Here is a 26,220-nt window from a genome sequence, read left to right on the forward strand (position 1 = left end):
GTCCAAAGTAACCCAAAGGGGCGGCATCTCATCTTGTGACTGCACGCTTGCAGGCATCAAGGTTCGACACTGAACTCTCTTAACAGCTCTGTGTGTTTTTGTTGGAACTGTCCCACCTTCCTGTCGTCTCCCACGTTCACTCTGATTTCTAGCCCCTGTGTTGTTCTGAGCTCACAGTGTTGGCACCTGAATCAGAATCCAATGTAGTACTGCTGATGGACGATGTGAAATTTGTCATTGCACCATTTTGTTTAAACTTAAGCTATTTTTATATCTTGCAGTGTACTACTGCCTCCAAACAACATATTTCACAGCAGTGGTACAGTACAAAGGTATAAAAAAGACTCAGTCACAAAACAGTACCAAAGAGACCAACAAGATGGTGTCCATGGGGTCATGGGCCAGTCAGAAATCTGATGGCAGAGAAGGCTTCAGGTCAGTGATGCCTCCTTCCAGGTGGTTTTATCATTGATTGTGTTCTATGTTGTTCTGTTGGGCATTGTGAGCAGACGCTGGAAGGTGGGGCAACACTTGCAGGCTGCCCTCAGCACACCCTCGAGTTAACAACACATTTCGGTGCATGTTTCAATGTACCTGTGATAAATAAATCTGAATCTTGAAGAGAGGGTTTGTCCTGGGCGGTGAGGGTCCTCAATGTTAGGTACCGCTTCTTGAGGCACTGTGTTTGAAGATGTCCTGGATGGTGGATTATTTGTTTTTTTATATCTTTTCTCCTCCTGCAGACAGATTGGCTGTGATCAGGAGCAATTCTGTGTGGTTTGAATAGGTTTGACCTCCCCTGCAGTTTCCCCTTCAGTCTCCTTCCTTCCCCTCTGGAGCTCTCTCAGTCTCTCACCAATCTGTACCATTTAACCTGTAATACAGGCCTCTCGGTGCAGAGCCCTGCACAAGGCCCAGTCTTTTGACAGACAACACCCCCCCCCCCCCCCCACCCGCGGTTACAGCTTTTGTTTCGTCTTCCAGCCTCCTTCATTGGCTCAGCAACCTTCTCCCACGTTAGAATAACCTCTTCCTTCGGGACACATTGTCATTAGCTTTATCTCGGCGTCCCTTTGAAGCTGTCCAGAACCGTGATTTCTTCCTCCCCCTGGCCTGGATCCCGACGAGCAGCTTCCCTGCAAAGCACACTGTTGCGGAGCTGGGTTGGCTCACTTTACCACGCACAGTCACAAAGAGGAAGCTAAACTGACATTGATGTCTTTTAATGTGGGAAACGTTCCAGGAACTTCACAAGTAGAAATCAGGAAGGGCAAGACTCAAAGCCAAGTGAAGATTAGTCGCTCAGCTAAACGTTTTGTGGGAAGGTCTGGAAGGGCAGAAATTCAGAGGGGGTGTTCCTGGCAGGACACTTGGGTTACAGTGTGCCATCCCACCGGTGGAGGGTGGGGGGGAAGCCTGTGATTCCGTGTGAGGTCAATGTGGACAAGTTAGTGCAGGTTTTCATGTAGGAGTGTGATTAAAATACGGGCCCCGTGGAGCCGGAAGCCAGCTGGTGATATTACAGACACAGTGAAGATGGGCTGGGTTTGGGAGATTGAGAATTTTTGAGCTGAGAGAGGTCCTTTCTCTCTTCGAATCAGTAGGTCTTCCTTGGTTGCAGAGGATGACTATGACTAGTTCTGCGCCTTTACTCTCACAAAGAATTACAGGACCACCTTCCCAGCCTTGGATCTCCTTGTTGCTCTCGTTCGTCAGAGCTGACATGCTAGGAAAGGCATGTCCCTATCTCGCCTGAGTATGAGGCTCACTGACTATCCTCACCTGGTTTAGCCCATCTGTCAATGTGGCGTTCCGAACCACTCCCGACACACTTTTCCCTCCAACCGCCCGCCCCCACCCCCCCACACACACACACCCACTGTATGGTTTCTGCTCCCTCTGAGACTCCCTTGTCCATTCATTCCTCTGCTCTTGCAAGTGACTGAAATGCTACACCTGTCCATTCACTCCTCCATTCAGGGCCCCAAACAGTCCTTCCAGGCGGGGCAACACTTCAGCTACGACTCTGTTGGGGGGCCGCCTACTGTATCTGGTGCTCCCGATGCAGACTCCGATGTAAATTGGAGGACTGCTTCTTCGAGCACCTCCGCTTCCTGTGCCAAGAGTGGAATTTTCTGGTGGCCAACCATTTTAATTCCTTTCCCCATTCCCATTCCAACATGCTGGCCCAAGGCCCACTCTTTTGCCACTCCAGGGTGAAGAAGCAACACCTCGTATTCCGTCTGCATAGCCTCCAACATGATGGCATGAATATTGATTTCCCCTTCTGGTAAAAAATATTTTCCCTCCCTCCTTCCTACTTCTATTCCCATTAGTGCCTTTTCTTCTTCCATTTCTCCCATGGTCCACACTCCCCTCCTATCATATTCCTTCCTCTCGAGCCCTTTACCTTTCCCACCTACTTGGCCTCACCTATCACCTTATAGCTATCCTCCTTCCCCTCCCCCCTCCACCATTTTATTTTGGCGTCTTCCCCCTTCCTTTCAAGTTCTGAAGAAGCCCATAACATTGACTGTTTACTCCTTTCCAGAGATGCTGCCAGACCTGCTGAGTTTCTCCAACATTATGTGTATGTTGCTCTGGGATTTCCAGCATCTGCAGAATTTCTTGAGTGTACAAATGGAATTGTGTCATTATTGTTGTCAAACGCTTGACAAAGAGATATGTTTGAATGGGAGTGGTGGACTGGCATCAGGACCCTGAAGAACTGGTGGTAGTGGGAAATGTCTGTGGGCATCTGCAGGGCCTGAGTGCAGAGCGAGTCTCTGTCGTTAGAGGAATCGTTTTAAAAAGAGACAAGAAAAGATTTTACTTTGTCTTCAATGTCCCCAGGACATTACTTACAGTTAGAGTTTACTTTAAATGTGGAGTGAGGGAGGCGACCAACAGTGATACAAGGCGACGTTGGTATCTCTGGAACACCCTTCTGGGGCAGATTCAGGGGGAGTGGCTGAAAGGAGAGAGCAGGGGATCAGATACACTGTTGTTCCCAATCTGGCGGCACAGTGTTGTAGAACTGGGGGCCGGTTAGCACAGCGCTTTACTAGACGAGCTGTAAGTTTGGGGTTCGATTCTTACTGTTGCTTATACGTTCTCCCTGACACGGCAGGGGTTTTGTCCGGTTCCCTCCCCCATTTCGATGACGGATGTTCAGGTTAGTGAGGTGTGGGCATGCTGTGTTGGTACCAGAAGCACGGTGCCGTTTGTGGGCTGCTCAGTCCAATCCTCGCTGATTTCACTTAACGTAAACCACCCTTTTCACTGTATGTTTCAATTCCCATGTGACAAATAAAGCTAATCTCTCTCGCACAGAGCAGACAGCAAAATCCTTTAAGCATTCTGTGAACCACTCATTGAGGTAATGTGGGGCATGCACTGACTGTTATGTATGTAGCGAGCTGGCCTGAACAAATCTCTTTCAGTGATACTGGCAGAGGAGTCAACATCAGTATTTAATGGCCAGCAATAATCCACAACAGTTATTATTCAAAATACTGTGAAAAATCAAACTCCTGATATCTGGGGCAGTGTGAATTTATGCAGCAGGAGAGATGCTCATGAATAATACATGACTCACAGCAGTATGTGATCTACTTAAAAGCAAGTTATCGTTGAAATCCCTATATTTAACTGCAAACGTGGAGCTGTATTGTCACTTGCTTGTTGGCTGTCATTTTTAGTAGAGTAAGTGGTCACTTGACACGGGCATTTAATCTTCAGAAATGGATAATTCGGTGAGTTTACTTATTGCCTAATGAAACAGAAAGGGCTGGAAACACGCAACACGTCAGGCGGCATCTGCGGAGGTAGGAGTGGACATTTCAGTTCAATGGTGCTTTGACTGGCTCTCATGAAGACCCCTGAGACATTCACCGTCCCCTTTCCGCAGATATTGCCTGACCCGCCAAGTGCATCCAGCATTTTTTGTTTAATGTCAGATTTGCAGCATCTGCAGTTCACCAACACATTATATATTGCACTGTTAAGAGTGCAAATGTTAAAACATGTGTGACCTAATTATGGGTTTGGAGCTAAGATAATTCGGAGGAAAAGCAAAAGATATTCTGTGCCACTTCACCTTTAAAACTCTGAATCTGCTGAGGGCATTCGGATGTCACTTTGATAAAAGATTATGCATCTTACTTTCAAAGCTACACCAGTCTTGTGGTAAACAGGGCAGCCGGTCTGTACAAGTGCCAGTCAGTTCCCCAGTGTTCAAACAATAGTGTTGAGGGGACAGAATTGTCTGTAGGAGTTTATCAGGATTTTACATCTGCAATCTATGATTTAAGAATGTCTTCAGCGAAGGAATGGTTTCTTAACCCAGGCAAAGTTGCGATTTTTTTTGTTTTATGGCAGCAGTACAATCAAGGCATTAAAAATTATTATAAATTACGGTAATACACACAAACTGCTGGAAGAACTCAGCAGGCCAGGCAGCATCGATGGAATAGAGTAAACGGTCGACGTTTCAGGCCGAGACCCTTTGTCAGGACTGCTGAAGTCTTCCAGCATTGTGTGCATGTGTTACTTTGATTTCCAGCACCTGCGGTTTTCTCTTGACTATAAATTACCGTAATGAATAGTGCGAAAGAGGAGCGATGAGGTAGTGTTCAGGGATTCATGGGCCGTTAAGAAATCTGATGGCAGAGGGGGAAGAAGCTGTTCCTAAAACGTTGTGTCTTCAGGCTTCTGTACCTCCTCCCAGATGGTGGTCATGAGGAGAGGGCACGCCCTGGGTAGTGAGGGTCCTCAGTGACGGATGCTGTTTTGTTGTGGCTCTGCTTTTTGAAGATGTCCTTGATGACAGGAGGCCTGTGCCTGTGATGGATCAGTAAGTACGCGTGCAGAAATAGTGGGAAATGGGATACATTCGCTGACACACAGGGGATTCTCTGCAAAATACTGCTGAATTTCACAAGTCTGCCTGCAAACATACAAGCACTGTCATGGAGGGCTGGACTATACTTAACATTCTCCTCCGTAAGTCCAGTAGGTACTGGAAAACCCAGGCGTTCCCTGCAGGCATTATATGTAAATATGATCTACGCTCCCAGGGATCACTGAAAATACTGACACAATCCTATGGTTTCTTTTACATGCAGTGATAACATCTTGTGGTTTCTCTATGCTCACTGAAGGCTGGATAAGCTAACCAAAGCAATAAAGTACTTTAAGATACAGCAGTAAATAAAAATATTGGTACTTCTCCAGCCCCAGGGATCATACTCCAGACACCGGTTTCAGTTGATGGTGATTACATTTTTATAGCTCAGCGGATTTCACTGGGTTTCGATGCTTTAGGTAGAGAATGCAATCAAAGTTGCAGCCCAGTTTTGCAGAGTTGAACTGGAACTTAATAAAGAATTGAAGAATTCTTGCTGCGTTGAGACTTGCAGCAGCTGATTGGAGGTGCAGTATGTCCGGAGAAGAGCTTGTGGCTCCATTCAGACAGATGCAATGCAGGATGGAAACGGGCCCTTTGACCCTCCAAGTTCATGTTGACTTCAACCACCCGTTTACAACAAACCTAATTTAGTCTAAAATTTTCACCGCAGCTCCTAGATTCTGCTACTCAACCTGCACACATTATCAGCACCGAATCAGGTTTATTATCACTGACAGGCGTGGTGAACTTCTGTTGTTTTGTGGTACATAAAGCAATCGCTGTACGTTACATAAAAGAGGTACACACACCTTGGGTCCCACTCCATCAGGTTCAGGAACAGTTATTAGCCTTCAACTATCAGGCTCCCGAACCAACACAATTAACTTCACTCAACTCAACTCTGGACTGATTACAGACTCACTCACAAGCACTCTTTGCAACTTGTGTTCTCAGTAAAAATTAAATACTTCACTTTCCTTTTGCAGGTTGCTTGTCAGTCCTTGTCTGTTTACATATAATTTTTCAGAAAAGTCCTATTGAATTTCTTTTTTCCTGTAAATGAATCTCAAGGTAACGTACATCCTTTGATAAATCTGCTTTGAAACCAGTTCATGTGTTCACAGACTGTTCAGAAATCTGATGACAGAGGGGAAGAAGCTGTTTTTGAACCATTGAGCATGTGTCTTTGGGCTTTTGTATCTCCTCCCTGATGGTAGTAATGAGTAGAGGGCACGTTCCAGGTGGTGAGGGTCCTTAATGATGGACGCTGTCTCCTTGAGGCACTGCCTTTTGAAGATGTTCTCAACGGTGGGAAAGATTGTGCCTGCGATTTAGCTGGCTGAGTCTAGGGGCAATTTACAGTGGTCAATTAACCCACTGCTCCTTTGGGATACGGGAGAAAACCAGAGCACCAGGAGGAAAGGCACATGGTCTCGGGGAGAGCGTGCAAACTCCACACAGACATGGTGAGGATTGAACTGGGGCCTCTGGCAGTGTGAGGTGGCTACACTTCAACACTGCCACTGCGCTGCCCTTTACTCCCTTTTCCTTCTCTTAATCCATCACTCTCGTCTGTCACCCCAGTAGGAAGCTGTGAACTTTCTCTTTCTTCAAACCCTCCTTCCATCTGTTGCTGTTCCTCCTCCCCACTGCTTTCCCCACAATTTGCCATGACGGCGCCCGTCGTCACAGATTACAGCTCGGGCAGAAACTCAGCTGATGAACTACTGATTGCTGCATCCGTCCCTGACTTTTCCATCAGAATGTCCGGCAGTCCAGAGAACAGCTTCTGACTGGAACTCTGAGTCCATCAGAGACACTAGTCCTGAGTGTGCTGGGTCACTGACACAAGCAGCTTTAAAGACTATTCAGTCAGGTTCACAGAATGAAGCATCACCCCCTGTCAAATTAGTATGGTAGTATAGTGGTTAGCACAATGCTTTACCGTACCAGCGACCTGGGCTCATTTCCCACTGCTACCTGTGACCACATGGGTTTCCTCTGGGTGCTCTGGTTTCCTCCCACAGTCCAAAGGTGTACCGGTTGGTAGGTTAATTGGTCATTGTAAATTTTCCCGTAATTAAACTGAGGCATTGCTGAGTGGCCCAGCGCAAAGGGCTGGAAGGGCCTATATTGCACTGTATCCCAAGGAAACAAAATGCAGTTTCCTTGGGTATTGTTTTAAAATAATTGGTTTATCTTGATTAGCCAATGATACAAACCCCATTTACATTGCTTGAATAAGAAGTGAACCCTTTTGCAGAGGATGTGAGACTTTGCTTCTAACAAAACCGGAACCAGGTTAATTATCGCTGATATGTGGCGTGAAATTTGTTGTTTTGCGGTAGCAGTACAGTGCAAGAAGTAAAAATTACTTCTAAGTTATGAATAATAAATAAATAGTGACAAAGAGGAATGGTGAGTTAGTGTTCTTGGACTGATGGACTATTCAGAAATCTAATGCCAAAGGGAAAGAAGCTTTCCCTATATAAAAAAAATAACTGAGTGTGGGCCTTCAGGCTGCTGTACCTTCTCCATGATGGTAGTAATGAGAAGAGAACTTGTCTTGGATGGTTCTCAATGATGGATGCTGCCTTCTAAAGGCACCTCCTGTTGAAGATGTCCTCGATGGCAAGGAGCATTGTGCCCATGATGGGTCTGGCTGAGCCCATAACCCTCTGCGTCCTCCTTCCATCCTGCACCTCGGAGCCTCCACGCCAGGCAGCAATCCAACCAGTCAGAATGCTCTCCACCATACGTCGTTTGACTCTCTGGTGTCATACCAAATCTCCTGAGTCTCCTAATCAAGTATAATCACTGGCGTGACTTCGCGGTGATTGCATCAAAATGTTGTCCCCAGGATAGATCTTTCGAGATGTTGACGTTCAGGAACTTGAAGCTGCTTAGCCTTTCCACCATCAACCCCTCGATGAGGACTGGCGTGTGTTCTCCTGACTTCCCCTCCCTGACGTCCACAATCAGTTCCTTGGTCTCACTGACGTAGAGTGCAAGGTTGTTGCTGCGACACCTCTCAACCAGCTGGTCTGTCTCACTGCTGTACACCGCTGCCTCCTCGTCTGAGATTCTGACAACGGCAGTGGTGTCATCGGTGAATTCATAGATGGCGTTTGAGCTGTGCCTAGCCACACAGTCCTGAGTGTGGAGAGAGTAGAGGTGTTAGGCCTCTGTGATACGCTTGGATCTCAGTGAAGTCCCTCAGTGTCCCTACATGGAATGAGGTTGAATGGCGTGCCTTAAGATTCCATACACTGCAGTGAGGTGGTGACCTGATCATGTGTCAGTGGGGCTGGGGGGAGAGTGAGCATTTTCTTGAAGTTGTGTAGTGAAGTTTCTTGCCGACCTGAGAGAGACCAGGCTTCGGGGTAACACCACGCACAGGCAGCAACCCCAATGAGGGAGATGCTGCAGTCTCAGGAACCTTAACTTCAGCTGGTTTAGAGACACAATCCCATGAGTGATGTGGAATGAATCAACAGAACCCTTCGGAAGATCGGGACAGCTACCGGATTAGTGATCCAGGCACAAGCATGGCTTTAAGGGTTACACACAAAGTGCTGGAGGAACTCAGTAGATCAGACAACAGCAATGGAGAGGAATAAACAGTCGATATTTCAGGCCGAGAGCCTTCATCAGGACCGGAAAGGAAGAGGGCAGAAGCCAGGGTAAGTTGGTGGGTGAGGGGAAGGAGTACAAGTTTGCAGGTGTAGGTGAGACCAGGTGAGGTTTCACCTATTGATATCGATTTCAATATGATTATTGATTTCTCTAACTCAGGTTAGAGAAGCAACACCTCATATTCCATCTGGGCAGCCACCAAGCTGATGGCATGAACATTGATTTCTCCAACTTCCGGTAATTTCTTCCCCTCCCTCTTCTCTACTGTTCCATTCCCTGTTCTGGTTCCCCCCTCATCCTTCTTCACTTGCCCATCATCTCCCTCTGGTTCCCCACCTCCTCCCGTTTCTCCCTCGGTTCGCTCTCCTCTCCTATTAGATCCCTCTTCTTTAGGCCTTTACCTTTTCACCATATCCCCTCCCGGCTTCTCACTTCATTCCCTCCTCTCCCCCCCCCCCCCCCCATCCATCCACCTTTCCCCCTCACCTGGTCTCACCTTTTACCTGTCAGCTTGTACTCCTTCCCCTACCCCACCTCCTCATTCTGGCTTCTCTCTCTCAGTCCTGAAGAAGAGTCTCGGCCTGAAACTTCAACTGTATATTCCCCTCTTGCCTCAACTGCTGAGTTCCTCCATTGTGCGTGTGGCTCTGGATTTCCTGTGTCTGCAGACTCTCCTGTCTTAGGGTTGGCATTTTAATGAGCTGGAAATGTGATCCTGCAGCTTCCCAGAGAGCTGCTTGTTGTTTGGTCTCTCACAAACGTGAGTTCTTCACTATTTCACCTGTGGCGTGGCGGATTATAGTTGAAAGGAGTGAATGAATTGGACTTCTGTTTTCACATGTTTAGGGATAATATATCGGTTGAATGCCTCTGACATAATGGCTTTCCATTTCAGTATTACACTGCCGTTTTCCTCATTAGACTTTTGAACATCAGTTACAGAATGAAAATGACTGTAACACCTCCCAAGCGCCATCCAGCACTTGGTCATGGACAACTACAGCAGAGAAACAGGCCCATCACTTCCTCAAGTCCATGTCAAACGATTAATCTGCTTCGTCCCATCTATCACCACCTGGACCATAACCCTCCATACATCTCCCATTCATGTACTTATCCAAACTTTCCTTAAATGTTGAAATTTAACTCACATCCATCGCTTCAGTCGGTAGCTGGCTGTACATTCGCACCACGCTCTGAGTGAAGAAGTTTCCCCTTAAACGTTTCACCTTTCATCCTAAGCCTATGACCTCTAGTTCTAGTCTCGCCTAGCCCGAGGGGGAAAGCCTGCATGCATTCTCCAATCGATACCTCTCATAATTTTGTATGCCTCTATCAAATCAAATCTCCCCTCATTCTCCTCCACTCCAGGGAATAAAGCCCTAACCTATTTAACCTTTCCCTGTAACTCAGGTCCTAACAACATCCTTGGAAATTTTCTCTGTGGGCTTTCAATCATCTTTCCTGCAGGTGGGGAACCAAAACTGCACACAGAACTCCAAATTAGGCCTCACCAACGTCTTGTACAACTTCAACATCTGCTATCTCCTGCGCTGCTCTTGGTGGGGCCATTGTTTAGCGGGCAGCAGCATCATTGTCACCATTATGTGCCCTGTCATATGACATCATCATGAGCCATGTCATATGACGTCGTCGTTATGTGCCGTATCGCATGACATAGGTGATCATGGGTCCCATGACCACGATTGTTCTTGGCAAATATTTCTACAGAAGTAGTTTGCCATTGCTTTCTTCTGGGCTGAGTCTTTACAATATGGGCTATTATCAATACTCTTCAGAGACTGTCTGCCTGGCATCAGTGGTCGCATAACCAGGACTTGTGATAGGCACCAGCTGCTCCCATGACCGTCCACCACCTGCTCCCATGACCGTCCACCACCTGCTCCCATGACCGTCCACCAGCTGCTCCCATGACCGTCCACCACCTGCTCCCATGACCGTCCACCAGCTGCTCACATGACCGTCCACCACCTGCTCACATGGCTTCACGTGACCCTGATGAGGGTGGGGGGAGGGGGCTAAGCAGGTACTACACCTTGCCCTACAGGCTAGCAGGAGGAAAGCGTGTCTTACACCTCCTTTGGTAGAGACGTATCTCCACCCCGCCACCCAGTTTAATGAGCACAGTGAATAAATATGAAAGGGTTGTGTGGAAGGCAGGAGATTAAGTGTCAAAGAAAGCAAATGAGTCAAATAGCATTCTTAATGGGATAAGTTATTGGGATGTTTATCTGTGGCTATCACAGCTTGTTATTTTAGTCATAATAGATCTTCAAACTGCTGGAAATTAATGGCTGGAAAAAGAGTCTCAGTAATTCCTTCATGCAGCTTTTGGTCGTTCTGTTTCTCTTTTGAATTCCACCTGGAAAATCTTAAAATACCAGTGGGAGGGAAGCATAATTCCAAACACAAGGGGTGATTTGTTTTGGATGGAAAATTAACCAAACTGTGCTGGAACTGTGGGTGTAGAGGAGGAGGCAGCAACCCGGAGAGAAACAGTGAGGATGTTTAGTTTCTTACTGGTGCTCTACCTTCGCTGAGGACCGTCACTTGTCGTGGCGGAGTGGCTGAGATCCCGAGAGCGATGCTGCCCAGCGTTTAGCCATCTGGCACTCAGCTCCCAGTAGGGTCCCTTATGAGGGGGAGGCTCCAAGACAAAGAGCTATCCAACCAAGTGGGAGATGATGACACATCACAATGGTGGTGAAGGCGGAGGGAGGCTGCAGCAGAGAGGAGTCCACCAGTCATCTTGCACTCTGTGCCACTGGCCCTGACCCCGATCTGTCACCACACGTGCATCAGCCTCCCCACATTAAACAAAAGCCATGTACAAGCAGGGAATTCATCCTAACATTCCGGATTAAGTCCCGCGGCGATCAGCAAGTGGCGGAGTGGAAGCCCCTCAGAGTATGTGGATCCCGGATCGGCCTCTGCAGCCGGCTGAGGTCCCACCAACAGACAACCCCTTGGGAGAACATCTTACTCAACTCAAGTGATCACACTACTGTGACTGTACACTAACTCAGTGGCAGTAAGGTTTACAGCAATGCTAACAGGCTTGTCGATTCAGTAACCCTGCCACAACAGGATCACGTAGCACTTACAGAATGTCTGATTGACTGGGCTTACATAGCACAGAGGTTATCTCCGCACCCCTCCATCTAGGCCTGTCGTCTTTCCTTCTGCAACACACACTAAATGCTGGAGGCACTCAGTAAGCCAGGCAGCCTTTATGGAGGGCAATGTTTCGAACCACGTCCCTTCAATGGGACTGGGTAGGAAGGGGACAGGAACCAGAATAAGAAGGTTGAGGGGAGAGGAAGGAGTACAAGCTGGCAGGTGATAGTTGAGACCAGGCGTGCGGGGAGGTGAAGGGAGAAGCTGGGAGGTGATAGATGGAAGCAAAAGGCTGAAGAAGGGGGAATATGATGGGAGAAAAGAGTGGACATAGGAGGGGGATCAGAGGGAGGTGATGGGCAGGTGAGAGAGTGGAACCAGAATGGGGAATGCTAAAAGAGAGGAGGGCAAGGGGTTAGAAATGACATGAAGTTGGAGAAATCAATGTTTATGCCATTAGGTTGGAGGTGTTGCTCCTTCAACCTAACCTGTTTATCGCTCTCCATAGACGCTGCCTGACCTGCTGGGTTCCTCCAGAGTTTTGTGGGTGTTGCTCTGGATTCCCAGCATCTGCAGAATCTCTCGTGTTTTATGTTTCCTTCTCCTTTTTCCGACCTTCCTGATTCTACCTGGATGCACTTTTCAGATTGAGATTTATTGGTGAAATGCGCTGTTCGCAATAAAAATCAGCACACCCCGACAGTGGGATGGGGGCAGCCGCAAGTGCCACCACATATTCCAGCACCAACGCAGATTGCCTACGATGCTCAGCAGAACAACACACAGCACAACCAGCGACAAAACAACTACAGATTCCTTGTTCCTCCCTCCCACCTAACCACTCAGATGCACAGTCCTCTAACCCCAGGACAGGCTGTCTTTAGCCTCCAGCGGACTTGTGGATTCACAGGCACGTTGCTGTTGGCCTGATTTATTCCTTTCTCCAGCAGACCAGAATCCTCTGTGGTTTCCTGGAATTTACGGCATGCAGTACAGTAAATATTGGTTTAAATCCAGCTGCTCTGCGTCATCTGTTGGATGCTTTTTTATTAATACTCCCGCACAACTTTTGAATTAATTTCTAAAAGAGATGTTACACAGTGATATTTCAGTGACCCCAGTAATTTTAAAAGGGGAACCAGGCGAGTTTGGAGAGAGCGTGGGAACTGGGATTATGGGAGTGAAAACTCTGGGTGAGCCAGATGCCAAACCATGGAAGATTTCTGAATGGTTGGGGACTCGATGATCAGAGTCTTTCTTGCCCATCTCCCCCGGAAATGGATATTTTTTGTCTTCATTGAACCCCCTTTGCAAGTTTAAAGACTTTCATTAGTCACTCAGTTCTCTCCCGGGAAAATAAAAATGACAAACGTCCTTGTCAGTGCTAAATGCGATCCTCCTGCCATCTTTTCTGCATCTCCATCTTGCTTCCACAATGTGCAGCGCTCCGAGATTGACCAATTGTCGTCGTGAATTTCTTTAGCCCGAGGGTGGTGAATCTGTGGAATTTGTTGCCAGGTCATAGGGTGTATTTAAGGCAGAGGCTGATAGTCCCGATTAGTCAGGGTATGAAAGGTTACGGGAAGAAGGCAGGGTTGAGGGGGAAATGGATCAGCCATGATGGAATGGCAGAGCAGACTGGGTGGATTAAATGGCCTAATTCTGCTCCTGTGTCTAATGGCCGTATGGTAATACTGTACAGTCCAGCAGTGAACTTTGTGTGGGTACTGAGAGGTAATGCTTGTTAAAAGCTGCAGAGGGTTGTAAACTCAGGCAGCTCCATCATGATCTCCCCACCATAAAGACATCATCAAAAGGCATTACCTCAAAAAGGTGGAATCCATCACTAAGGCCCTTCACCACCCAGGACATGCCCACTTCTCATTACAACAATCAGAGGAGATACAGGACCCCGAAGACCCACACTCAATGTTCTACGATCAGCTTCTTCTCCTCTCCCATCAGATAGACACTAACAATGAACCCATGAACAACACTTCTATTTTTTTGCTCTCTTTTTCCCCTGTTTATTTATTTCTTATTATATAGTATCTATGATGTACAGCAGTGTAGCACTGCCGGAAAACAGCAGATTTCATGACACACACTCAGTGGCCTGAACACCTGCTCGTTAATGCAAGTATCCAATCAGCCAATCATGTGGCAGCAACTCAATGTGCAAAAGCATGCAGACACGGTCAAGAGGTTCAGTTGTTGTTCAGACCAAACAGCAGAATGGGCAAGAAGATGTGATCAAAGTGAGTGACGGTGGAATGATTGTTGGTTTGAGTGTTGATCTCCCGGGACTTTCGTGCACAGCAGTCTCGAATGTACAGAGAATGGTGCGAGAAACACAAAAGGTCCAGTGAACGTCAGTTCTGTGGGCGGAATCCTCTTGTTAATGAGATTGGCCAGACTGGTTCAAGCTGACAGGACGATAACGGCAACTCAAATAAGCACATGCTACAGCAGTACTGTGCGGAAGAGCAGCTCTGAATGCAGAGCACATCAGACTTTGAAGTGGATTTGCTACAGCAGCAGAAGACAACCATCACATACTCAGTGCTCATTTTATTTAGGAAATGAGGTATCTAATAAAGCGGCCACTGAGTGTTTGTCGTGATAATAAAGTTGATTCTGATTGCCAGGGTCAAAATCGTGGTGCTTCTGATAATCAGGGCATGCAGATCAGACCTATGAATTAGAAGCAGCTATTATTAATGCCTGTATGTCTATCCGTCTCTTGCTGCTGTCTGTATGTTTGTACCTGTTTGTGTGCCGGCCTGCCTGTGCATTTCTTTAATGCAAAGAGGGGAAAATTAAATGATTTTGTTTCTGCATTCCGGCTTGTTGGCGGGAAATTGGGAAAGTGAGAGGGGTGGTAACTGCTGACAGGGTTGGAGCAAGGACAGGTTGGAGACAGAGAGCAGAGGGCGAGGGTTGTTGGGTGAGTGGGGTCACACCGTTCCCAGGGAGTAGGGGAGCAGCGGATGGGACAGAGGCAGGGGTGTGGGGCAGGGGGATGTTGCTGCCAATTGCCACAAACCTTTGGCCACATCTTGTGTTAAATTATCCGATGTCTCAGGTCTTAGATATCCAGTTACGGTGTTGCAGAGACAGGTGATCTATTAACACTGACTACTGGCAATATAATTGTGTAATATCCTGTGTTGACTGTAGGAAGCCTCGCCCAGTGTCTCAGCTGGTTGCCCAGCAAGTAACCCAACAATTTGCATCGCCCACGCAACCAAAGAAAGAGAAGAAGGACAAGGGAGAGAAGGAGAAAACGGAGAAAGAAGTTGTCAGTAAAAAGAAAAGTCACAAGAAAATAAGGTAAAGCTTTCAGATCAATGTTGAGCCGGAAACAGGTATTCTCGTTGCACATATGTTAACCGTGGGTAATTCTGGTGCTACAGGCTGAGACTCGCATAGCACGCAAACAGGTCCCTCAACCCATGTCCACACTGAACTTTCTGGCCATTTACACCACTTCCTAGCTGGCTTCATTAGGTCTGTATCCTTCTATGCCTTTTAAACCATATCTGAAAACCTCATCAGACAGTGAGTTCCAGGTGCTGTCTCACTCTGTGGAGGTGGGGTCAACATTTCCCCTATGATCCCCTTCCCATTGTCTTCCTGTCACCCTTAAATCTTCACCCTTGTTTTTGATATCCCAGCCACGAGAGAGAGAGATTGTGACTATCGACCCTGTGGGTCTCACATACTCTCACAATCCCCTCAGCCGCCTACACTCCAAACAGAACAAGCCCAGCCCATCCCATCTCTCCATTCAAGAGTTAAGTTTATTTCTCAGGCATGCATCGAAACAGTGTGCTGGGGGCAGCCTTGCAAATTCAGCCTACACACTCCGACGCCAACACAGCATTCGGCAGACCTGCATGTTACACAAGTTCACATTCAAGTTGATTGTCATCTAACTACATATACACAACCAAACGAAATAACGTTCCTCTGGACCCGCAAAAAACATGTATCACACACAGCACATAAAGCAAAATGCTGCCACAAATAAGATACGAAAATGTCATTTGAAGTGTGTGTGTGTTGCACAGCACAGATAAACAATATACAGTACAGTACAGTAAAAACAGGTCGCTGTCCTGCTGACGAGACCTCGGTGGTGGCAGGGTGCTCATTAGCTCAGAGCCTGATGGAAGAAGCTGTTACCCAGTCTAGCAGTCCTAATCCTGATGGTGCTGTACCCCATTCCTGATGGTAGTGGGTCACAGAGATTGTGAGATGGGGGAGAGGGACCCTCTGCAATGCTTTGGGCCCTTCCTCTGCAACACTGCTGGTAAATGTCACAGAGAGACCCCGATGATCACTGTCCTCTGCCGGGTCTTGCAGTCCAAAGCCTGCAGCTTCCCTACCACATCAGGATGCAGCCAGACAGGACACACTCGATGGTGCTCCTGTGGAGAGTTGTTAGAAAGGGTGCGGGGAGTCTTGTACACCCCAGTCTCCTCAGAAAGTGTAGTTCCTATTCCTCCTGGTGTTAATAAGCTGGTGCTGTGGGTCCAGATTAGATCGTCTGTTATGTGCACACTGGGGAACTTTGTGCTCTTCACACTCTCCATGGCAGATGGAGAGTGATCAACCTCTGCCTTCCTGAAGATCACACACTGACCTCCTCCATCTTGCCCACGTTCAGACACGGGCTTTTGCCCTCCCATCATTTCACAAGCCTCTCTGTATGCCAACTGATCATTGTTGCTGATGAAGCCAGCCATTGTTATATCGTCTACATCAGCCAGTTGCAGGGAAATCGTACATTGAGCCAAGCATCACAGTGAATGGTGGAAGATTTCACCCAGTGAATAGGTTCAGGTCCTTGGCGGCACACCATCCCAGAACATTGTCATTTATGAAGAAGTAAATGCCAGGATCGCCAAAGCAAGTGTGGCCTTCGACAGACTTTACAGCAACGCCTGGAACAGAAGAGGCAAAAAGTCTACAGATGAACCTGAAGCTGTATAGGGCCATATATCTTCCCACCCTGCTTCACACCTGCGAAACACGGACTGTGAACCGGTGGCATGCCAAGTAGATAAAGAATTTCCACAAAGTCTGCCTCAGAAAACTCCTCAACATTAAGTGGCAAGGCAGAATCCCTGACACCGAGGTACTTACCAAGATGGGCCAGCGCACTATCTACACCATCCTGCTGTCGCCCTGGTTACGCTGGGCAGGCCACGTACCTCGGTGCCAGGCCATTGGCTGCCTAGGAGACTGCTTTACGGTGAGCTACAAAAAGGAAAGCATTCCTATGGAGGCCAGTGAAAGAGCTATAAAGATACCCCGAAAGCCTTTGGCATCATCTCAGACACGTGGGAACACTTCGCCCAGAATCAGGTTGAGTGACGCTCCTCCCTCCATAAGGGTACACTGACACACGAGGCAGAAAGGACAATTGCAGCAGAGAAGTGAGCTGGCCAGGAAAGCCCGAGCCAGCGACCCCAGCCCAACGTGACTGCCATCTCTTGTCCACACTGCCAAAGAGCTTTTCAAGCGCAAATGGGCCTCTCCAGCCACAGACCAGTGAAGCCTCTGGAAATCGCAGATGGCTAGAGCGGTGGTTCTCATCATTGCCTGATGGGCGAACAAACGGACAATGACGTTGCTGACAGTGCAGTTGTGAGTCAGCAGCGTGAACAGAAGCAGGCTGAGGAGACAGCCCTGGGGGCAGGGGGCACCAGTAGAGGCAGGTGGTGATGGAGCTTGAGATGTTGCAGACTGGGGTCTTTCTATCCAAGTCCAAGACCCAGCTACAGAGCAAGATGTTGAGTCCCAGTGAGGATAGTTTACCCACCAGCCTCTGAGGGATCATTGTGTTAAACACCGAGCTGAAGTCGATAAATATCAACTTGGCAAATGAGACGTTATTTTCGAGGCGGGACAGGACCAGGTGGATGGCCAAGGCTATGTCATCATCAGTGCACCGGTTTGAGCAGCGGGTGAGCTGGAAGGTGGAATTTTATATAATCCATTACCAGCTGCTCAAAGCTCTTCATGATTGTTGGAGCCAGTGCCACTGGGCGTTAAGTGTCAGAGCAGGTGGTGTTCCTGTCGCTCTCTTGGGCACTGGAATGACGTTGGCTGCCTTGAAGCCGTGCAGGGACAGTGGACAGTTGCAAAGAGACGTTAGAGCTGTCCCCCTAAGACCTCTGTTAGCTGATCCGTATTGTCCTTCAGCACCTGACCCGGTACATCGTCCAGCCCTGCAGCTTTGCTTGGCTTTACCCTGACTAGAACAGACAGACAGACATACTTTATTGATCCCGAGGACAATTGGGTTCCGTTACAGCCGCACCAACCAAGAATAGTGTAGAAATATAGCAAAATAAAACCATAAATAATTAAATAATAAGTTAATCATGCCAAGTAGAAATAAGTCCAGGACCAGCCTATTGGCTCAGGGTGTCTGACACTCCGAGGGAGGAGTTGTAAAGTTTGATGGCCACAGGTAGGAATGACTTCCTATGACACTCAGTGTTGCAGCTCGGTGGAATGAGTCTCTGGTTGAATGTACTCCTGTGCCTAACCAGTACATTACGGAGTGGATGGGAGACATTGTCCAAGATGGCATGCAACTTGGACAGCATCCTCTTTTCAGACACCACCGTCAGAGAGTCCAGTTCCACCCCCACAACATCACTGGCCTTACGAATGAGTTTGTTGATTCTGTTGGTGTCTGCTACCCTCAGCCTGCTGCCCCAGCACACAACAGCAAACATGATAGCACTGGCCACCACAGACTCGTAGAACATCCTCAGCATCGTCCGGCAGATGTTAAAGGACCTCAGTCTCCTCAGGAAATAGAGACAGTTCTGACCCTTCTTGTAGACAGCCTCAGTGTTCTTTGACCAGTCCAGTTTATTGTCAATTCGTATCCTCAGGTATTTGTAATCCTCCACCATGTCCACACTGACCCCTTGGATGGAAACGGGTCACCGGTGCCTTAGCCCTCCTCAGATCCACCACCAGCTCTTTAGTCTTTTTCACATTAAGCTGCAGATGATTCTGCTCGCACTATGTGACAAAGTTTCCCACCGTAGCCCAGTATTCAGATTCATCTCCCTTGCTGATGCATCCAACTATGGCAGAGTCATCAGAAAACTTCTGAAGATGGCAAGACTCTGGGCAGTAGTTGAAGTCGGAGGTGTAGATGGTGAAGAGAAAGGGAGACAGGGCAGTCCCCTGTGGAGCCCCAGTGCTGCTGACCACTCTGTCTGACACACAGTGTTGCAAGCGCACATACTGTGGTCTGCCGGTCAGGTAATCAATAATCCATGACACCAGGGAAGCATCCACCTGCATCCTCCTCACTTCAGCTGTGGCTAGTCAGGGTGCCTGTTCCTCAGAGGGAGCAGGGGCTTTCCACGATGTTATGTCATTCAGTGCATAGAAGGCATTCAGCCTATCAGGGAGTTGTCGCTGTCGATGCGCAGGGGAGACTTGGGGTGTGTTATGGTTTGTAAAGCTTGCCACGTACCGTGCATGTCTCTGTGGATTTCCTGGGAGTACTCGTGCTTTGCCTTTCTGATGGCACGTGAAAGCACAGCTCTTGCTGACCTTAATGTCATCCTCTGCATTCTGCCATGATTTCTGGTTTGTGTAGTGTTTAATCGAAGGTACATTTAATGTCAGAGAAATGTATACAATATACATCCTGAAATGCTTTTTCTTCACAACCATCCATGCAAAAAGAACGAATGACAGTTAAATGTTAGAACCCCAAAGCCCCCCAACTCCCCCTTCCACACGTAAGCAGCAGCAAAGCAACTATCCCCCTTCCCCCCCACTAGCAAAAAAAACATCAGCACCCCCCCACCGAGCACTCAAATGTGAGCAAAGCAACAGCAAAGACACAAACTTGTAGTACCCAAAGACTACTCGTTCACCCGGTATTATGATGTTGCGTCACTTTTTCTGAGCTCTGGAGCTCTGTGCCCAAAGATCTCTGGTGTCTGGTCACACAGCCTTAGATCTTCCATCTCCCACGACACACCAATCTCCTGCCCAGACACCAACCTCCGATTCCACCCCACCCCCCAGGCTCCAGAGCCACGAGATCTCGGGCCTCTGAAGGTGAGCGAAGCTCTTAGCCCGCATCCTTGGCATGTCGAACAACGGCCCTCATGAAATCCCAAGAGCGGGTCCCACTCCCGCAAACAACTGAAGTCAGCAGTTCTCCAGGTCAGGGTCTTCTTTCTTTCTTTCTTTTTTTTTAAACATTTTTTTATTAGTTTTTCAAAACATTTTACAAATTAAAAACCCCAAATCCCAATGAGGAGCATTAATACAGTGCAAAATTAAGCGTACAATAACAATATGCTACAAAGGAAGAGAATTTAACAAAAAAGCACCTAAATTAAAGACAAGTAAGCTTAGTGTCCTCCCCAAGCCCCACAACACAAGATAAAAAACAACAACAACTCCAGACCGACCACAACACAGTATAAAGAGTATAGGTCAGGACAGTCAGACTCCCAGACTGTGAATACACTTAGCAACAGAGGATAATAATGCCTACTACCAGAAAAAAAAGGGAGCTGAAAGCAAGGGACCGAAAAGAAGAAGAAAATAAAACCCTAGTCAGGAGGAAGATTATGAAAGTACTCGATAAAAGGTCCCCAGATCTTATGGAACTTTAGATCCGAATTAAGAACTGAATAATGAATTTTTTCGAGGTCCAAGCAGGCCATAATGTTGTTAAGCCATTGCGCATGAGTGGGCGGGGCAACATCTCTCCATCTAAGGAGGATCAAGCGTCTCGCCAGGAGAGAGGCAAAGGATAGTATTCGGCATTTGGTCGGACCCAGACATAAATCTGTCTCGCCCCAAAAACCGAACAGAGCAATTAAGGGGTTTGGTTCTAGGTGCTGATTCAGAATACCCGATAATGTAGTGAAGACATCTTTCCAGAATTTCTCCAAGCTAGGACAGAGCCAGTACATATGGATGAGAGAGGCAACGCCCCTCTTGCATTTATCACAGAGCAGACTAATGCCAGGGTAGAATCGAGATAGTTTAGATTTAGACATATGGGCTCTATGAACAATCTTAAACTGTAAAAGGCAATGGCGAGCACAAAGAGAGGTTGAGTTAACCGATTTGAGAACTGAGTCCCAGCTCTCCTCGGATAAGGAGATATTTAAATCCTGCTCCCAGGCCATTTTAATTTTATCCACAGGGGGTCAGGGTCTTCAAAAGAACCCTGAAAGGGAAAAATAAAGATATCAAAGATGGAAACAGAACTGTTTCCGAAGATGCAAGCAGAGGAGTCACCGTTTAGCGCCATCATCACTAAGCTTCACCCTCTTCTTTAACACCCTCAGTACATTTTCCTGTGTAGCCAGTCACCAATCCGTCATGTTTATCAATGTTGACGTGACCATCATAGGAAGTCGCCTCCCTGAATATACTCCAGTCCGTTTCTTTTTACAAACCAGTCTTGCAGTGGCACCTTCTGGCCAGGTCCTGATCTCTTTGTAAGCTGGTTTGACTCATTTAACCAGTGATCTGTATGTAGAGATGAGCAAAATGGATGTGTGGTTTGAGGTGAGGATGGGGGCAGCCTTGTAGGCTCACAAATGTTGTATAGACCAGCTGTAATATGTGGTTGCGAAGTTGATGTGCTGGTAGGAAAAAGAGTAAAACTAGTTCCATTCCTCCCTCTCACCCACACAATTACACAACCCTTTAACAGCAGGACAGGCTTCCAGTCTCCAGCGGAATCGAACTCAGGCCTGCAGACACTGGGCTTTGACCTCCCCGGCAGATTACAGAGATTCGTGGACTCAGCTCCGACCAAAAGGACTCAACTTCCTGACTTTCAATTCCGAAAGTCCTCCAATCCTGGTGAAACTCCTCTGAGCCGCTGAGTGCTAAGGGGAAGGTTTCTGACAGTGCCAGTGATCCAGTGAAGCCACACTAGTTTAGTTTTTCCTGAGCTCCAGCCACCATCAAGCTTTGCATTGTTCTGGAATTGCTCTGTGTCTCCAGAATCATGGCCTTTTGTCAACTTCTTTAATCCAGATGCAGGTTTAAAAAAAGATGTTCCTTCTCGAGATGTCAGACCCATTGGTAACGTCAACATGTATTTTCCATCCCAAACTGTGCTTGTAAATGTTGGTGAGTGGCCTTCCTAAACTGTTTATGTGGGTGAAGACTGTGACATCCCAGTAATGAAAGGGTTAATGCATGAAGAGCGTTTGATGGCTCTGGGCCTGTGCTTGCTGGAGTTTAGAAGAACGAGGAGGTATCTCACTGAAGCCTATTGAATATTGAAAAGACTAGATAGAGTGGATGTTCCAGTAGTGGGGGAGTCTAGGCCCAGAGGACACAGTCTCAGAATGGAAGGATGTCCCTTTACAGCAGAAACGAGGAGGAATTTCCTTAGCCAGAGAGGTAGTAGATCTGTGGAGTTCAATTCCACAAATGCTTTGGAAGCTAGGTCACTGGATATATTTAAAATGGAGGTTGATAGGTTCTTGATTAGTAAGGGTGTCAAAAGTTACTTGGAGAAGACAGGAGAATGGGGTTGAGAGGGATAATATTTCAGCCGTGATGGAATGGCAGATCAGACTCAGTGGGCTGAATAGCCTAAGTCTGCTCCTACGTCTTATGCTGTTATAGAGCAGTACAGTGCAGTTGTGGCCCTTCAGCCCATCATGTTATGCAGACCTATTCACCTGCACAATCAATCTCACCCTACCCTCCCACATAGCTCAACATTTTTTTTAATACACGTGCCTATTTCTTAAATGTCCCCAGTGTATCAGCTTCTCCCACCAGCCCTGGTAGTGTCTTCCTTTTTTGGTACCTGCTCTTGTAGGTTCATGCCATTCGTTCAGTTTTTTGGTCATTTGGACGGGTTGAAATGGATGAAAAGGGTTTAGACGGATATGAGTGGAACACAAACAAATGGGACCAGCTTGGGAGGAAGTCTTGGTGAGTTTGGACAAGTGGCCTCTTTCCAAGCTGCATTCAATGCTGTTGTCCCAAAATGCAAGATTTCACAATGGTCATGTCTAGGAATGTCAGGGCAGATGGTTAGACTTATCGGAAACAAAATAAATCTTTGCCAATCTAACTTCTGAAGCCAGATCTCATCTGGACTTGTGGGAACAGAGTTCTACAGTGTGTCGGGAGTTGAGGATCTCGATGAACACTGTAATCATCAGTGAAATTCCAATTTCTCAGTGAAGGAAGCTTGTTACTCATCCACATCTGAAGAAGGATGTTAAGGGCAGGATTTTTTGCTTGGACTATTTCAGTTCGACATTGGAAAGGTTTGGGGGCTTGAACATAAACTGCCCAACAGCAGGGATAGGCTGGATCCTGGGTGGTGAAAGAGCAATGGGTCTCTAATGATGTGTGTGTTGAGTTTCTGCGAGCCTCATCGTGGGAGCTGCACTGACTGTGTACAAGGACAAGGATGACATACAGAAGGGAAGTGGATTTAGTTAACAGATGCATGGGCAATTCATCTCCTAGTCCAGCCCAGTATGAATTGCTGAGATTGGGGAGTTGAAGGATGTTCTGTCTTTTCCTGACACAGGTTCCTCAGAGAGATTAGAACGATAGGAAATTCCAAGTAAATTTATTGTCAAAGTGCATATACGTAACCATGTTCTACCTTGAGATTCATTTTCTCGAAGGCATTTAGAGGGAAATAAAGAAATAGAATAGAATTTACAAAAAACTATACATAAAGACTGACAAACAACCAATGTGTAAAAGAAGAGAAACTGTGCAAATAAAAATGATCCAGAGAACGTCCTGAGAGACTCCCCCCCCCCCCCCCCCCCCCCACCCCAGCATTGGGAACATCTTCAAAAGGTGGAACCTAAAAGGTAGCATCCATCATTAATTACCCTCACCACCCGAGACATGCCCTCTTCTCATTCCTACCATCAGCGAGGAGCCTGAAGACCCACACTTAACATTTTAGACCGTTTCGCTGAACACCTACGCTCTGTCCGCCAGAGAAAGCAGGATCTCCCAGTAGCCACACATTTTAATTCCATGTCCCATTCCCATTCTGATATGTCTATCCATGGCCTCCTCTACTGTCAAGATGAAGCCACACTCAGGTTGGAGGAACAACACCTTGTATTCCGTCTGAGTAGCCTCCAACCTGATGGCATGAACATTGACTTCTGTTAATGCCCCTCATCCCTTTCTTACCCCATCCCTTATTTATTTATTTGTTTATTTATCATTTTTCCCCTTTATTTCTTTTCTCTCTCTTTCTGCCCCTTTCACAATCACTTCTTGCCTGTTCTCCATCTCCCTCTGGTGCTTCCTTCCCCCTTTCTTTCTCCCTAGGCCTCCCGTCCCATGATCCTTTCCCTTCTCCAGCTCTGTATCCCTTTTGCCAATCACCTTTCCAGCTCTTAGCTTCACCCCACCTTCTCCGATCTTCTCCTGTCATTTCCGATCTCTCCCTCCCCCTCCCACTTTCAAATCTCTTACTATCTCATCTTTCAGTTAGTCCTGACGAAGGGTCTCGGCCTGAAATGTCGACTGTACTTCTTCCTATAGATGCTGCGTTCCACCAGCATTTTGTGTGTGTTGCTAACATTTCAGGGCCAGTTTCTTCCCCTCTGACGTCAGAATTTTGCATTATTTAATTTTTTTATTGTAACCTGTGGTAATTTGTCATACCTGCACTGTACTGCTGCCACAAAACAGCAAATCTGACGACTTGTGTGGGTGACAATGAACCTGATTCTAAGGCTGCAGGAGTGTGGGCTGTCTGTTTCTCCCTGTTTCACTCTGCCTCTGCTCCCCTTCCCTAGGCCAAGGTTAAAAAACGTGGACCGCAGCAGTGCACAGCATTTGGAAGTGACTGTGGGCGATCTGACCGTCATTATCACGGACTTTAAGGAGAAAGTGAGGTCGGCGCCGGCGGCCACCGCGACCTCCAGCTCCACGGCCGAGCAGCACAGCCTGAGCAGTTCGAGCTCCGACAACACAGAGAAGGGCCTGTCCCGGTCGTCATCGCCCAGGGGTGACGGATCAGTCAATGGTGAATCCCACTAAAGTGCCCGCTGACCTGCTTTTCACCACTCCTGCGCTCAATGGTTCAGTGGACAGCATCTCTACCAATTCAGTCCTGGGCACTCAGCGTTCCAGTGGGCAAGTTGGCTTGCCTTCAGTTCAGTTTTCAGTGCTTTTTTAAAAAATAATTCCGCAACCAATCTGGAACTCCTGCACTGTGGCATGTTTTTGAGTGTAATTTTCTATACCTTAGATTGGGCTGCCTATGTGATGTGTTTAAGGACTGAATTGTGAAATATTTGGCTTCTGGCATTCAGAAGTCGATTGACAGTCGACTGTTTCAGCAACTAAACAATGTCTGGAAATGGTTTGCCTGGTTAAGTGCACCTGCTTGTACTTGGTGTGAGCAAATGGAAAAAACATTCTCGAAAACATTTCTATAAATTCTTGCCAACATCTTGCTTTCCAATACTTGTTATTTGGATGGGGGGAAAATCACTTAGCCATTAAAAAACCACGGCATTATAAATGCCCTCTGTCATTCATTGCAGTAAGTTACAGTTTCATGATGTAGTGCTGGGCTAATTGACTAGGTTGACTGAGGTTACAGTCCATGCTACTTAAGGGCAGCCACTCAGTTAAAGAATCGAGTTGCTGCCGCATTTAAGAGGGCGGTCAATTTGACGCCATGTCCAACTGGGGAGGGGCACAGGTGCGTTACGTACGTCACCATGTGCTTCACGCAGTTCCTCTCAGCTGGGTGCTCGCTGCCTCACACAGAAGGCAAAGCAAAACAAGAAAAATGCTAATAATTAGATGCTTAGTATGTCTAAAAGTAGTTTTATGAAATGTGTGGGAATAGTTTATGATGATGTTGCCAGTTCTGAAAACTTCAATTAAAGTGTTTTGCTGATGTTTTGAATTTGCGACAGTATTTATACGTATTGTTGTAATAAAAAAAAATATGCAAGATTACATTCTACCTTGGGAACTCGATTACTTCTGCCTTCTGTGGGAACTGTTACTGCCAGGATCTGAAGAGCTCTGTGCTGGAACATTCATAAAGGTGGCTGAAAGATTAACTAAAATTTGTTGGATTTGCTCTCTGAAGCTTAATTAGTACTGTTTATCAACCCAGACCTTTTGTGCATCTCTCCTTATAGAAACGATACAAGGAAAATACCTCACAGGGATCAGAAAAATTAAGATGTTGCAGCAGATAAAAATTTAACTAATTCTTAAGTTTAATCTTAAATTGCATCTCTTTCCAGTAGGCAACTGCCTTTGTTTGAAAAGTAAAATTAAATAATAAGAGTTAGTGGGTGATAGAGAAAGGAAGGGCAAGCAGATGTTGTGTGATGTCAGACACCTGTCCAAACTGAGAGGCAATGAGTGGCGTAGATTGTATTTTCAGGTGTAGGTCTTTGATACGGATATCAAATTATAGATTGTTTTACATGATGAGATTTTTATATCCTTTCAGGAAAAACTCAGTGTTCATGCTGATA

At 47.0% G+C, this 26,220-nt stretch overlaps 1 protein-coding gene across 2 annotated transcripts in view; it reads left to right on the forward strand.

Annotated features, from left to right (window-relative positions):
• The window catches only part of yaf2 (YY1 associated factor 2), a 130,018-nt gene extending 104,331 nt beyond the window's left edge, over window positions 1–25,687 (forward strand). For both annotated transcript variants that reach the window (XM_073058895.1, XM_073058896.1), the window contains exons 3-4: window positions 14,864–15,016; window positions 24,511–25,687. In XM_073058895.1, the coding sequence (XP_072914996.1) occupies window positions 14,864–15,016; window positions 24,511–24,754 (397 nt within the window). In that variant the 3' untranslated portion in view covers window positions 24,755–25,687. The remainder of the gene's footprint in view (window positions 1–14,863; window positions 15,017–24,510) is intronic.
• The last annotated feature ends 533 nt before the right edge of the window (window positions 25,688–26,220 follow it).

The sequence above is a fragment of the Hemitrygon akajei genome, chromosome 10 (genome assembly GCF_048418815.1).
Source record: "Hemitrygon akajei chromosome 10, sHemAka1.3, whole genome shotgun sequence".
Taxonomy (NCBI): Eukaryota; Metazoa; Chordata; class Chondrichthyes; order Myliobatiformes; family Dasyatidae; genus Hemitrygon; species Hemitrygon akajei.